At 47.1% G+C, this 15,698-nt stretch overlaps 1 protein-coding gene across 1 annotated transcript; it reads right to left on the bottom strand.

Annotated features, from left to right (window-relative positions):
- Window positions 1–12,613: 12,613 nt before the first annotated feature.
- On the bottom strand, window positions 12,614–14,947 carry IER5 (immediate early response 5). Its single transcript, XM_010375637.2, has one exon. It carries the CDS (start codon window positions 14,547–14,549, stop codon window positions 13,566–13,568), a length of 984 nt encoding a protein of 327 aa, XP_010373939.1. The 5' UTR covers window positions 14,550–14,947; the 3' UTR covers window positions 12,614–13,565.
- Between the last annotated feature and the right edge of the window lie 751 nt (window positions 14,948–15,698).

Here is a 15,698-nt window from a genome sequence, read left to right as displayed (position 1 = left end):
TCTTTGCTTGGAGCTAAGCGCCCCTCCTACCACCTCCACCACCTGGCGTTTTGTTCAGCACTTCCACAGTTGTCTCATTTTTAATTTGTAACCATGTAAGTTGGAATTGGCAAGATTTATTTTAAAATGAAGAAGCTAAGACACAAAAAGATTAAAAGGCCCGCTGAAAGTCAGACAGATTGTGAATGACTGAACCAGAACTTGAGTCTCCCCAGACAACATCTAGTCCCTAGAACCTGCCAGTTTCTGGGCTAGATTCGAGGGATAGGAAGATGAATGTGATTTAGAGGTGGAGAGGGTACAGTCTGGTCAAGCAAAGAAATGTGGACAAATCATTACATCAAGGAGAAAAGTCTGCAAGGATTCGTTGGCCCAGCAGATAGATGGGAAGGCTGGCCTAGGCAGGGGAATACTGGGATACTGGGAAAACATGGCTTTGGGGGAGCCATAAGTGCTGTTGAGAATAGGGTACAGTACAGAGAAGGAAGGGGCAGAGATGTCCCAGATGCCGTTGGAGATTCAGCTTTGCTTCCACTTTCCTTAGGACTCATGGCCTCCCTAGGGCCCTGGCCAAAGGGGAGACCTGAACTTAGAGATCAAGGCTAAGAGTCCTTAAGGACCTAATGTCCCTAAGGAAAAAGCAATAGTAAACTCTTCCATTAGTTTTATATTGACCCCTCTATAGAAAATTTTCTTTGTTTTTTGACCTATGGTCTCCTAAGGGTTAGTTTTTTACAGCCCTAACCATTTGTAAGTAAGTGATAATGTGCATTAATTAGAAGATATGAATTGCACACCCATGGCTTTTTCTAGCAAGTTCCTACCCTAATCAATGTGTTCGCAGAATTTCTGTCTCCAGAGGCACAGAGTCATACTGAAATGAATACATGATCATCCCTCACCATAGAAATGCAGATAAGGACCTTAACTAATGAAGGGGCTAATATCTGTCTCCTTTTGGGAACATTTGTACAAGCTCTTACCAGTTATAGTCAGATAGGAGGATTTATTTGTCTACTGTTTTCTTTATGGGTACAATATGCATATTTGTATTTATCATATATCCTTACTCTGACTTTTATTATTTATTAAATCACAGCACTCAGATGCTCTCTTGGGGAGGAACTGTAGGTTAGGGACAAAATAGGCCCAGCAGAGCTCTTGCACTTAGAGCCTCTCTCCCAGAAACCAGGTTCCAGAAGCTTGCCCACCTCCCAGGGGTACTCATTCTGAGCACCAGGCCAACAGCCAATTTAAGGGCTGGTTCTGGGATTTCAGCATCTCTCTGCCTGGTACCGAATGAAGACTATCACCTCTGCCTCACTGGAGACCTCATTAGGACTTGAACTCTGTTCTTTGTTCCTTCCCAGTAGGTTCTATACAGTGGAGGTGGTGTGGGGAGGAGGGAGGTCAGGTAAGCCCACAACTCTCAGAGCAGCAGGAGTCCAACAGCCTCTGAGAACCAGGAGGTGAGTAAACAAGCAATTACCAGAAAGACAGCGAACAGCCCAGTAACCAGAGAAGTGGTTCAAATTATTTGATTCCACTCCCTGCCTTCCCTCAAGCCCTCCTCTCCACACCTCCCACCCAGCTTCTCAAGGCTAAATTCACCCCCCTCTGCCTACTCTCCAAGCGAAATTCCACCCTAGTGGAAGCTGGGTCCCAGGTGTGAGAAGTGGATGTTACATTCTGGCTAGGGTCTTCGGGGCTTGGCCGTTGTAAGTATCGCTGCCCTTTGTCTATATGGCAAGAAGGGGAAAGAATCAGATGGTGCTGCCTGCTATCCTTCCGACTCAGTACCCCTCCAGTCTTCCGATCCTTTTGGGGAAGAGGGGAGTTCAGGAAGAAAGAGGTGACTCAGACCTTGCTTCTCAGAAACTAGAGCGGGAACCCAGCTGGGCTGCAGGAAGTGTGGGGTCGGAGTGAAAAGAAACCTCACATTCCTTTCTCTCTTGGTTTGGGAGCTCCCTCTTGCCTACTGCTTCTAGGCTAGTCCCCATTTTTTCAGTTTCTGTTTCTGCTAATATCAGAGCAGATCCTGGCAGAAAAGGTTTTGACATAGAAAAGATGAAGGTTCAGCACTTATCTTCAAAGAGTTTACAATTTGGTGAGAAAAAGAGAGGTAAGACATTTCAGGAAATTTAAAAATATGTACACAAATAAGGCAATGTATGATAGATACCTCAGGAGAAATGCCACTGTTGCTATTGGCCCCAATCATTTCTCACCTGCATTATAGAACAGCCCTCTAACTGGACCCTGCTCCCCTGCCCCGCTTAAAAGTCTTCCTTGGCTCCCTCGCATCTTTTAAGGTGAAACCAAACCCCCTACCATGGCATGCCCAGTCTTTTGCAGTATGACCCCTCTTAATCCTCAGGGCCATTCTTCACACCCATGCTCCAAACAGAAGGAAGGAAGCATTTGTGATATTCAGCTCCTACCAGCTCTCAAGGCCTCAGGGCCTTTGCACATGCAGCTCTATCTGCCTGGAATGATTTCTCCCTTATTCCCTACTTGGCTAAGGCCAATTTGCCTTCTGCGACTCAGCGCAGAAATAACCTCCTCTTCACAGGAACCCTTCCCTGACACTCTGTCTGGGTTAAGTATTCCTCATCAATATTCCTGTATCACAGTAGTATTAACTCTGGATTGTAATGATCCATTTTTCATCCCTCTTCCCTCTAGATATCAACTTCCTTACTCATCTTTGTACCTAGTGCCTGACACACAGTAGACAATAAATGATGGCTGAATGAAAGGCTGACTGGCAGGCAGAGGAGTTCATAGAGAATATGGGAAGTTATTAGAGGCTTTTGAGTCAGACTGATAACATCACCAAAACTGTACTGTCAGATGAGTAATCCATTAGTTATAAGGTAGCGCTGGGGCGGGGGTGAGGGGGGCTATTGAGGCGAAGTGGAGAACAGACTGAAGTGAAGTAAGAAGTGTTTGAAGAACGAAGATGGTACCAGTGGGAACTAGAAAGCAGGAATAGAAATGAACTACATTGTGAAGATAATGCTGTGAGCTTAACGAGTGTTTAGATGTGTTGGTAAGAGGAATGGGGGATGGGGAGTGGAGGTAGGGGGTGAGGCCAAGATTTGCAACCCTGGTACCTGAGAAGGAATGCGAGTAGAAGAATCAGACAAGTCAGGAGAAGGCACTAAATGCAGATAAGATAGCAGTGGGGCGAGGGAATCTGTGAGAGGAGATGATCTGTTTGTTTTTAGAAATAGCTTCATCTAATTAGGACAGAGAGCAAACAGACTGGAGGAATTTTGAGCTCTGGATTGAGTTTTGTCTCTGGGTGGTCTAGGCATGCAAAGACTAACAAGTTAGAGCCTCACCTTATCTTTTCAGCAAACTGTGACAAAGGTCCTGTAATGATGCTGGTTTGTAAATCACTTTCACGCCTTTAGCGTGAAAGGATCCCACTACCAAGTGGAGCTATTAATTCTTTTGCATTCCCCCTCACCCCCACGTTCCAGAGGAGTTTGCTGGGGGATGATGCTGTTTCTCCATCTGGATGGGGCTGTTTTATCAAATACACTGCAGTTCTCAGTCCATTACCTTTTCCTGCTTCTCATATTGTTCCTGTTTTCTGACTCTGAATTTATTTTAATCGTGTTTCTCTTTAAATCATCACAGACATCTGTCTCTCTTGCCTTCCCTATCCATCCAAACCACTCTCCTCTCTTACTCCTACTTTCTTCTCCTGATCCTCTTGTCAGTTGCCTTAAGAGACCTCAAACTGCTTGACTTCCCTCCCTCCCTCTCTCAGTATCTGGAGCCTCTTTGTTGGACATGTCTCGACCTGTTTTCAGTCTCAGACTAATCCTCCATAACACTGAAAATGACAGATGAGGTCAGACTTGGTGGGGAGGGAAGGAAGAGAAAATTTTTTACCCAGGAAACCATGCTCATTCATAACTGGCTTTCCAAATGAGAACAGACTACAAGTGTGTGTGTGCACGTGTGTGCATGTGTGTTTTCTGCTGGCAAGAATGACAAATCCTGCTTTCCTCATAGCACATGTTTGCATTCCAGTATGTTTTAAACTCCTAATCTATAAAGGGGATGAAGCATCAGAAATCTCTATCTTTAGATTAGTAGCTGGCAGCACTAGGGTTTCGGGAGTGATCCTTTTATTCTCCAGGATCCCTTAGCAGTTTGTTACCTTGCCAACTGGTATTCTGGAGTTTCAGCTGCAAGGGTCTTCCTGAGCTGGGAGTGAGGAGCGGAATGCAGACTGCTGATACTAACAAGGTCCCTGGAGTGATTTATTAGTGTCTCTTGTCTCCTTTTGTTTGACAGGAGAAGGAAAAGAAAGTGTTTATTTCTCCTGATAAGAGACTCATATTTAGGAGTTTATATATTCAAATCCCATTCATCCTCAGTGTAGCTGTTTCTGCACCCACTGGTTCTGCTTTAAGACATGTGCAGACCCTTCCAATTGACTCCAGATCCTTTCTAGCTGTCACCTGGTTCTTTTCTGCCTTTATGCCAAATTTCTTGGGGAAGGAGCTACAGCCAGGGCCCCCACATCTTTCCACTCACTTACAATCTAGTTTTCTCTCCCATCTTCTACAGAACCTCTCTCAAAATTCACCAATGAAAACTTAGTTGGGCTTAAAGGCGTGTGCATGTAGTGCCAGCTACTCGGGAGGCTGAGGCAGGAGGATCACTTTGGCCAAGGAGTTCAAGGCTACAGTAAGCTATGATTGCACCACTGCACTCCAGCCTGGGCAACAAAGACCCTGTCTCTAAAAGAAAAAAAAAAATGTGGCTGGGCACAGTGGCTCACACCTGTAATCCCAGTAGTTTGAGAGTCTGAGGGCAGGAAGATCCTTTAGGCCAGGAGTTCGAGACCAACCTGGGCAACATAGTGAAACTTCATCTCTACAAAAAATATAAACATTAGTTGGCATGGTGGTGCGCTCCTGTAGTCCCAACTACTTTGGGAGGCTGAGGCTGCAGTGAGCTGTGATCGTTATACTGCACTGCAGCCTGGGAGACACAGCAAGACCCTGTCTGAAAAAATAATTATAATAATTCACTAATGACAATCTTAGTACAAGGACATTTTCTTTGCCCCATCTCCCTTCGCAGCAGCCAGGCTCTACTCCTACCTCTCTGCAAACTGTTCCTTTTAACAGAGCCCTCTTCCTATTCCAGCCCCTACCTTTAGGCTTCCATATCACTAGGTCTTAGCTTTCTGCCCTTTTTCCTTCCCGGTAGTTTCTTTATTCTCACAGTTAAACTGTAAACTTGACCATGCCTCTCTAGGAAGCAGCACGTGAAGAGGCCCAGAAGCTTGCAGAAAAGTTACCTAAACTGCAGATAGTTCGTATAGCTGGAGGCAGGATGTGAGAGAAGAAATAAGACACAGCTAGACCTTGAGTGACCTAAAGCTGAGAAATTCACGCTTGATTCTGAGATCAGTGGAAATACCTGCTCTTTAAACTTTAATGTGCATATTGATCACCTGGGGATCTTGTTAAACTGCAGATTCAGTATGTCTGAAGTGGGGCCTGAGATTCTCCCCATTTCTCGTAAGCTCCCAGACAATACCCATAGTCCCTGGACCATACTTTGAGAAGCAAGCGACTAGCCCACACTTAACGTACTATCAAGTTTCGGGGGGTTTCTGTGTTGTTTTGCATCTCAACTGAAATGTAATGGCTGTGAGGGCCAGGATCCTGTTGTCTGCATTTTTGTATTCCCTATTCATGAGTTTCTTCTGGGTGTTCCTGTCAATGCTTAATTGATGGGATCCAGGACTGAGTTGTTTGTATCTTTTAGCTTTGCTTTACAAACACTAATTTATCTTCTAATCACAATTGTGAGGCAAGTGGATACTTTATTTCAAAACTGTAAATAGAAACCAAGAAAGATGAATGACTTTCCAAATCGTGAGTCACATGTTCAGAGTTAAGACCACAGTCCTTTGCCCAGAGAGGTCTCAAGGAGTCAGTCCAGGGCTGATTGTAACAGTGCCTCTGCTTGGGTCCTCACTTGATCATTCATGATGACCTGCTGCTCACTCTCTGGACCTCATTTAGTCTTTTCTGCCTGATAAAGTAAGAGACTCCCTGCTTCATCTCCTGAGGGCATTCAGGAGCCTTAGCAAGCTGCCAGCTCCATGTTAGGCAACCAGATGCCTGATGCTGAGGTGACTGAAAGGTTGGGAAGCAGACAGCTGGGCCAGCCCACGCACCAGAATCGCCCCCACACCGCATCTTTACAGCTGCTCTCTGCAGTGCAGGCTAGGGGCGCCTTTCCAAATGCATTCTGAGGAGGGAGGGGGTTGCTGGGAGAAACCCGCAGGAACTATAGAACAATAATCCCCCAAGCAGAGCATCCCATATACCTCAACTTCAGCTTCTGACACTGAATCTTTGCTTTTAGGGATTTCTCCCATAGCCCTAAAAAGAAAAGTCACTACGCAGTCTCAAGTAGGTCACACAGAGTGCTAGCTGATAAATGCAGATGCCAAGGCACTTTCACCCTTTTCCAAACCAAAAATAAAACTTGGAAATTGTCTGAAGAAAACAGGAGGTTGTGATGCAGTTTAAGAAAAGCCAAGGAGAAAAAAGTGGGTGTGGTGCTCCTGCCCTAAATTCACTCGGCCCATAGCAGACCTTGAGCAGAACTTGACTGAGTGGCAGTTCCTCCTCCACCTCCCCACATCACGTCACAACCCTGTAACTCACTTCCCGCTGGTCACCTCTGCTGCACAACCCCAGGGGGTTATGAGGACTCCCCACTCCCACTTTAGTGACTCTGTAAAAAGTCTCTATTACAATCAAAGCCTAGAAGGGGGAGATAAGGCAAAGAGGCACTTTTGGATTTCTCCATCTGAACAGCTCTGTGATTCATTATCTGTTCTAGAAAGCAGCACACGCAGTTCCAGCAAAAAAAAAAAAAAAAAGTTGGGGTGGAGAGCGGAAATGCTGTGTAGCCCACATTCAAGCTCCCCTTGCTTTGCCTCTCCTTTCCTGCATCTGGCCACAAGCCAAGTTGGGTTTCAGCTGCTGCTCCTGTTTCTAGGATGTATACTCCCCTACCCACCCCCTGCTATTATGATGGAATTGGCGGTCTGGTGAGACACAGTGAGAGGATGATTTCCAGCTAACACAGCTGTGGCTTGATCTCCAGGGCCCAGAGTCTCTGGAGATTCTTTCCAAGTCTCGTGGTCAGGAAATCCAAATCTTTGCTCCTTCTTAGCAGGCTGTAGCATTCCCAATCACAGTTCTCTCCTTAGCAGTCAGACTCTTCCCGAGGAAAATAATGAACACGAGCATCCTCAGGAGAGGATGGAGGGAGGGGAGACAGAGAAAGACCCAGACAGAGAGAAATGGAAAGACAAAACAGCTACAGCGCTGAAGGAAGTATCTATGCCACAGAAGACAGGCAGATCTTGTGACTGGATAGAAAGAACGAACCAGATGTGGATCAACAGAGAGAAAAACTCACGGATGGTATCTTGGACTCTGGAAGAGAATCAAGTGTGGAGAGTACCAAAGGAAATCCTACACTTCAGAGACAACGTCCGTGTTTGCACAGAGGGAACAAAATGGTTTTTCTCTTACCTCACAGCATGCAAGTTTCCAACAGCTGCTCTGCCCCAAGACTTGAGAGGTGGAAGGGGTTGAAGAACAAGCAGGTGGGAACACATGGCTTTCCGCACATCCCTGAATTCTAGGAAAACTGAAAGGAGCCTTGTCTTGGCATCTGGTGGAATGATTGGGCTGGGGCAACCTTGCGGAGGCCCCATTCCATAGGGAAAAAGCAGAGGGCTGGGACCAGGGCTGCGTTGGTGCTAATGGATGGAAAGGGGGCAGCTGTCTCACCATCCTGTAAGTTAGGGATATGGCTTATCACACAGGCCTAGAGGCTTCTTGTGACCGGGTCCCAGAAAACTTTATTACATAAAAAGTAGATTTACCACAAATATCCCAGATGATATGGTTTGCCTCTATGTCACCACCCAAATAAGTGATTGGATTATGGGGTGGTTTCCCCCATGCTGTTCCCATGAGTTTTATAAATGGTAGTTTTTACTGTGCTCACACGTACCCGCTTCCCCTTCTGCCATGATTGTTAAGTTTCCCGAGGCTTCCCCAGACATGCAGAACTGTGAGCCAATTAAACCTCTTTTCTTTATCAATTACCCAGTCTCGGGTATTTCTTTATAGCGGTTTGAAAACCAACTAATATAATACACCAGGTCAGCTCTATGCCAGTCCCCTAAAAGAATCACCTACTAGAGATGCTCAGTGGCAGTGCTGAGTACCAGCCCTTCTTCCTGCAGCTTACAAAAGCTGAAAACCAATACTCTATCTCACCTGCCCATAAGTGGGCAGCATGCGGTAGTAGAGGTTCCTGCTGGTCTGGAGAGGAGAGAGAAGAGGCCCTTTCGGGAATGCAGTCCCTGGAGGTTTCTCCTTCCCTGCCTGAAGGATTCCAGAGGTCTGAGATAAACCCCAGGCTGTAGTCCAGCAAAGACGCTTTGGGCTGTATTCCTCTGGGGGAGAGCAACTGCTAGAGAGAGATTTTATTTTACAACCCCCATTCCTACTGGGGGAGGGAGCAGTGGTAGCAGGCATTGGGAAAAACTGTATTTGAATCAGGAAGGAGGCATTCAGCTAGATGTGCGTATCTTTTCACACTTTCTGCTCTTCCACATTTGTTCTCTATCATACCCTTAAGAATTATTACTGAAAAACTCCAAGGGCATGTGTTAAGATCACAGTGACTCCTAACATCAACTCTCCTTCTATGTTTTTCCTCCCAAGGCTTTCCACTGGGTCGAATTTTAAATTTGAACAATGGTTCAAAGGCTGAGAGACAAACTGCTCATTACTGGAAAGAGTGCCAGGAATCCTGGGAAGCAGGCCTCCCTCCCCACCGGAGCACTGCACCTCATAGTAATGGCCTCTTTCATAGTCACGGAAAGGTTGGATCAGCGTTTCTTTTCATTCCTGTCTGTTTTCAGGGACTGCTGGGATAAAAGGAAGTCTAGAAGAATAAAAAATTCACAAACAGGACAAGAATAAAATATTTAGGGCAAGAGATCAGAAATCCTTTGGTTATTCAGTGAACTGAACTAACTCTACTTTTTTAAAAAAAAAAAAGTACAAGGAAATAAATGTCCATCAAACGCCATATCACAGTGGGATTAGCCTGTCGACCCCATCACACAAGATCTGAGGCTAGGTTATCGTGCCTAGTAAGTTGCAGTAAGAGAAACTCAGACTAACCCAGTGATAAGATGGAACAGTTTTATAATTATTAATTTCATTCCCAATATTTCCTACATCTTTATTCTGAGAAGCTTTCCACCAAAGTTGTCAAATGACCCATTTCCTCTCACTTCACACTCCCAAATCCAATCAGTGATGAGTAGAAGGAATGGAAAGGTTATTTGGTGCCATAAAGAAAACCCAGTCATTTTGGAGGAGCAATTCAGGCTTTCCATCATTAGTTCCTGTCGCCAAGAACAAATGATGGTTTCTGAAAGGGAAGACAGGGTTAAAATGACATGGTTGAGAAGTACATACTGGGCCGGGGCGGTGGCTCACGCCTGTAATCCCAGCACTTTGGGAGGCCAAGGCAGGTGGATCACCTGAGGTCAGGAGTTTGAGACCAGCCTGGTCAACATGGTGAAACCCCATCTCTACTACAAAGGCAAAAGTTAGCCAGGTATGGTGACGGGCGCCTGTAATCCCAGCTATTCAGGAGGCTGAAGCAGAAGAATCGCTTGAACCAGGGAGGCAGTGAGCCAAGATCGCACCACTGCACTCTAGCCTGGGTGACACAGCGAGACTCCATCTCAAAAAAAAAGAAGTACATTACTAACATTTATCCCTTTATGCCCTTTTTTCCCACCACCACACCCAGCTAATTTTTATATTTTTAGTAGAGATGGGGTTTCACCATATTGGCCAGGCTGGTTTCGAACTCCTGACCTCAGGTGATCCACCCGCCTCGGCCTCCCAAAGTGCTGGAATTACAGGTGTGAGCCACCGCGCCCGACCTTTATTCCCTATTAATGTGATCTTCTTGGAGTACTTGTTGGAAAGCACTTTAAACATCTGGCTTTTACGCAGCAGTCAGAAGGGTTTTTTTACACCCCAGAGCTAAGGTTAATTTGATCAAGAGACTAGGTCCCTCCCAGAGTGGTCAAGAAGTGGTTAGGTACTATAAAACCATGGCATTGTTTCTAGTCACACTGCATCTGATTTGGTTGTGTGGTAGCCCTAGGTTGGCATTGCGAAGGCTCTTGTCCAGGACCTATCAATAAGTATGGTTTAAACATTCCATGCCCAAGTAATTCAAGCTAAAAATAACTTTATGGGCTACGTTTTTCTTGACTCATCCACAGAAAGCATCTGTATGTCAACAAGAACTTTGCTCCTTGCCTGTTTTCACTCCAGCTTACTCCTCCCTGAAAAGAGTTGTTTGATACAATTGGAAAAATCACCCGGTTGGTGTGAGACATTCACAGCAACAAAACTATGTTGGTAGAACAAAGCTTCCTGACTGCCGGGTGTCCAGAGAAAAAGAGGAATAAAAGAACCCAGCATTCACAGATAGGACCACTTTCTTACAAATACACACAAATCTTTGACCACGGTGTATCTGATTTATACACAGAATTAACTTCTACATTAATAATAATTAACAGTTGAGTGCTTATTACATGAGGTACTCTTCTAAGAGCATTAACTCATTAATTTTCACAACCCTATGAGATAGATCCAATTATCCCAATTTTACACTGGAAAAACCTGAGGCACAGAGAGATGAAGTAACTTGTCCAAGGTCCCACAGCTAAGTGGCAGAGCCAAGACAGAAAAACCCAAGCAGGCCAGGTTCTGGTGGCTCATGCCTGTAATCCCAGCACTTCGGGAGGCTGAGGCAGGAGGATTGCTTGAGGGCAGGAGTTCAAGACAAACCCGGCCAACATAGCTCACTTTTTATTTACTTTTTATAATAAATAAATAAAGACGCCACGCAGCCTGGCTCCAGGGTCCATGCTCTAACTACTACACTATACTGCTTCTGCAACAAAAAAGAGAATGATCTTCTCTAATTCCTACAAAGCTTTATCCTCCTATCAAGTATGCCAATTTACATTCTTTACGCAGACACATGGACCCAGGTTCATCTTAATGTGAAACCAAGGATCGACTTTTGTCTCATCCAAACACATGAGCTCTCTTAAACACACCAAATGTTACCTCCTTTCAAACATAAAATACACTGAGATCGCTGTTCAAGCATCATACTTTCTAGCAACCATAAATGTTTGCAGAATTAAGGCCCTGAACACCTTCTTCAGTTTAAGCAGTCAGCACTTGATGGATCTTTTGTAGCTGTAACAGAATTTAAGTAGCTACTGTCTGAAAGAAAAAGTCAATTTAACAAGACCCTAATTTGAGAATGTTTAGTTCTATAAATACATTATAATGGCGACGGAGCGTAAAGTAGAAAGTTCCCTATGCTTAAGGAACCACTAATAGATTTGCTGAAATATCAAGGCATGAGGCACTGGTCTATTCAGCTAAAACAGAAGTTCATATAATTGGCAGTTAAGGCCAAGACACCATTCATATGCCTCTTCCGCTGGAAGGCTATGACCTTTAAACCTTTGTCTTTTTCTTCAATCTCTCCCATCTTTTAAACACCCTATATACTCATAAGTTGTTAGAAACCGGCACCACCTTTTAAAGTCCTGGCAACTGTACCGTATTTTAAACACCATTCCCTAATTGATTTGCTTCTGAAATAGATTATTGAATACCTTTCAAACACTGAACATGAAGAGACAAACAGCTCTTAATGGCAGTGATTTTAGTAAAATCGATGGATGTTTTGGCTATCATCATCTAAGTGTCTACCATGACCAAACACTGATGTCACCATTTGAGTAACAAAACAAATCAGGAAGTTTTGCTAAATGAAAATTAAATTTGCCCAGCCCTCCTTCCTTATCTGGTTTGATGCAAGCAATTTCCCTCTCACCAATACATTTACTTTCTAGATATAAGAGAAAAATTGAAAATTTACATCCTGACATCCACTGTAATGCAGAGGTGGACCTGACAATTTGGACAAGTCAGTCTTTCATCTTCCTATGTCAGTTCGAATGGGTTTTTAAGGTAAACTACTATCTAAACATTTTTTTTTCCAATTACAAAGCTAAAAGATGACCCATATTAATAGCTTAACAGGAAACAAAGTTTTGCTGAAAAACATTTTTGCGGATAAGCAGGGCTTCAAAAGCTGATGGTTAAATTACTTAATAATATACACCCACATACTGGGTGACAAATTGGTCTAAACTGACCTTAGAAAAGACAGTTGTAGTGGCAGGTTTCAAGAACGTGGCAGGTCGCTGATATTAGTTATCTAATAGCATTCCTCTGATCTAGGAGGAAAAATTAAACGTGTCTCTCTTGATACTTAGTGGAGTCAGTAAACAATGTTCTCAGTCTGCGAATGACTGATATTAAGAACCACACCTTCAATTTTCTAGCCCAGGCCCTGGTTTCCCTCCTCCCACTTCCCTCCCAACCCAGGCAGGTTATTGCAGACAAGCAGGCAGTTACGTTGCTTCAAAATATTTAATACGTGTTAGACACGTAGAAGTTACATTTTTATACAAAAATCAATACAACGAAGGAGAAAATACTGTACAAAACCTTATCAGCTCCCCCAACCTTTATATAACAAAGACTGGAGTCACCATATCTACAAAACCATAAGGTCTTTCCACTTCGGGCTTCTGTCTGTAAACTTTCATTAAACACTTTTTAAAAGCACTGTGTAGTAGTTCTGACCTAGAGCTTTTAAAAATATATCTTTTTCTCTATAAACTCCATTATTTCCAAGCTTGAACTCTTCTGTGAAGTTCAAGCTTTTTCTCCCCTGCGGGGAAGCAAAGGACGGTTAATATGCCCCTTTCCTAGGGTAATCACAGGATATAAACGTTTCTTCATTGGGAGAGAAAGGTGGGGAGGGGCAGAAGGAATCCAAGTCTGTGCTGCTGGCTAAATCCCTCTCGTCTTAGGAAATCCTGTGCGGAAACGCCACTCCTGGCCCTGAAGCGGGTCTAGCTTTCCGGTGAGGGGTGGGTGTAAAGTCCCTCCCTCCCCGGAGAACGAATGGGGAACTCCCCGGCCCAAACCTTTTAGCCGCTTCCTTCTCCACGCAGCCGGCAGAGGAAAGTCCCTGTCTGCCCCCCAACTCTTAAGCCCTGGGGAAGGAGTGGTGCATTCCAGAACAAAATAGTCTTAATGCCACAAGACAAACTTACATACACAGACATACACAAACACAGAAAGTTAAAGATCGTCCTCTTCCAATGAGCCTCAAGCTCCCAGGTCTCCAGATAAGCCAGATGCGCCCGGGGGCAGTTTGCGATGCCCAGCGGCAACCAGTCTGCCCAACGCGCTTAGCGCCCGCGGTCTCTGGGCGTCCTCGCAGCCGGGAAGGGCCCGGCCCTCACTTCGAGGACGCCCGCTGCTCAACCTCCTCCCCGCACGGGGGCCAAGGGCTCAGAAGGCCACGATGGCTGTGCTCCAGGGGTTCATGTCTCTCAGCACCGGCTTATCGCAGCAGATCTGCCCGGGCTCGGCGGCTTCCGGACCGCTCTCCTCTCCCTCCTCTTCCTCCCTGCCGCCCCCGGGGCTTTTCCGTAGGAGTCCCGAGAAACTGGAACCGAAGATGCTGATGAGGTTAGCCACGTTCCCGGTCTCCATCTCCTCCGCGTCGTCGTCCTCTCCTCCACTCGGCGGCTGCTCTAAGTTCCGGCGGGGCTTCTTGAGCGGGGTCGAGCCGGGCGCCGGGCAGCCCGCTGGGCCGCCGCCCACCCCCGCCGCGCCGCGCTTCCTGGGGCACACCGCGGGCGGCGCGGGGGGCTCGTCCTCGGCTGGTCGCGGTGCGCAGCAGCAGGCAGTGCGGGGGGTCGTGGCCGGTGTACCCGGCGGGTCCTCCCCGCCTAGGGGGCAGAAGCAGGGGCGGCGCGCGGCAAGCGATCCCTCGGGGAAGACGCCCCAGCCTCCGGCGGGACCCTCGGCTTCTCTGGCCGCCGCCTGGCGCGGCCGCTCCACGCGGCTCCAGGCAGCTTCCGTCGCGTCCGCCTCTCCACCCTGAAGAACGTCCCCGACTCCGGTCACCGTCGTCACTGGCACCTCGTCCCCTACCCGCGGCGCGTGTGAGACGGAAGGGCGCTCCGGCTGCGGCTCGGTCTCCGGCCAAGAGGCACGGGCGGCGGGCGGGGGCGGCTCTCCCCAGCCGGCGGGTGGCCCGGCCGCCGGCTCTCCGGGCTGCTGCTGCGGTGGCGGCGCCGGGATCCCAGCGGGACCGGCCAGGTAGAGGCCGGGGCACGGGTCGCTCAGGTAGACCTGGCGGGCGCTGCGCAGCACCAGCGAGACCAGGAGGTTCTTATGCAGCTTGATGCCGCCGCGCTGGACCCGCGAGTTGTAGATCTTGCCCAGGGAGATGCTGACGATTCGGTGAGCCTCCAGCTTGAACTCCATCCTGCCTCCCCTGCACAGGGCCGTCGGCGCCGGGGTGTTACGTTCGGAAACTGGGAGGGAACGGGAGGCGCAAACAAGTCCGCCCCCTGGGCACACCCTTGATCACCTAAGACTCCGAAGAGAAACGACTGCGGTGACGCGCGCGCACTGCCCCGCCGACCTGTCCACACCAGACAACTGCCCCGTTTCGGGTCCGGTAGCTAAACAGGGCAGCCCGGCCGCCCCGCGCCTTATATAGACTCCTCGACAGCCAATCACGAAGGGCCGCCAACCGTTCCGGGGCTGGCCGGCGCGCCCTCGTGCGCCGCGCACGGCCAATCGGAGCCCGAGGAGGGGCGCCAAGGCCCGTTCGAACGTTAGTCCCGCGGAGCAAGCTCTTAAAGGGGGCGACGGATTGCGGGCGCAGACCAGGCCGATGGGGAGTGAGTGTTGGGGACCGTGCTCGAGGGCGCTACTGTTTGGAGTTACAGATTCTGGCTTGTACGATGGCTTGCCGGAACCAAAGCGAACAAAATATTCGAACTTTCTTCCGAGCACGGTGTTGGACTCTGTTCTGCCATAAAGTCCTGATCCTTTCCTGATCAACTCCGCCCTAACCGGCCACGCCACCATTTCCAGGCCCGCCACACCTGTAAGCGACACCCCTCAACCCTGGCAAAAATAGAGATGGTGGCTATACGCGGCGGAGGACACCCCTGGATAACAAATAGTATTACTGCAAAGTATTTGGCAGTCATTATTTTTGGATAAGCCGCTTTCCCCGCTAGAGTCACATACTCTTAGCAGCTGTCAGTTCTAACGCCAAAGAAAAGGGGGATTCTAAAAGGTTTTGGCTAGGTTTTTGGCTTCTTATCAAGAAATTGTGTCTAGATACAAAGTTACTGGTTGTCCTCTAAAGCTGGCATCTTTCACTTTGTTCTCTAGATTCTAGAACAAACCCAGTTATCAAATAGGTTAAATGGAAGATGTTACAGGTTCTCCACAATGATTTTTTTTTCCATTTCCATTTTTCCATTACAAGACTAACCAGTCAACCCTTGGAAAAATCGAGCAAGTTCTGAAAATAAAAAGAAGTCCTGTGTTCCCATGATGATGTCATAATTTCATTTTGTGTCAAGGTAAAAATATAGCGCTAGGGAGTTCCAGAAT

Source organism: Rhinopithecus roxellana, chromosome 8 (assembly GCF_007565055.1).
Source record: "Rhinopithecus roxellana isolate Shanxi Qingling chromosome 8, ASM756505v1, whole genome shotgun sequence".
In the NCBI taxonomy this organism is placed as follows: domain Eukaryota; kingdom Metazoa; phylum Chordata; class Mammalia; order Primates; family Cercopithecidae; genus Rhinopithecus; species Rhinopithecus roxellana.
Note: the sequence above shows the minus strand (reverse complement) of the source record. Positions and strands in the feature narration are given on the sequence as shown.

Coding starts and splice junctions, on each gene's coding strand:
- IER5 (XM_010375637.2), bottom strand. CDS start 14,549: ATGGAGTTCAAGCTGGAGGCTCACCGAATCGTCAGCATCTCCCTGGGC.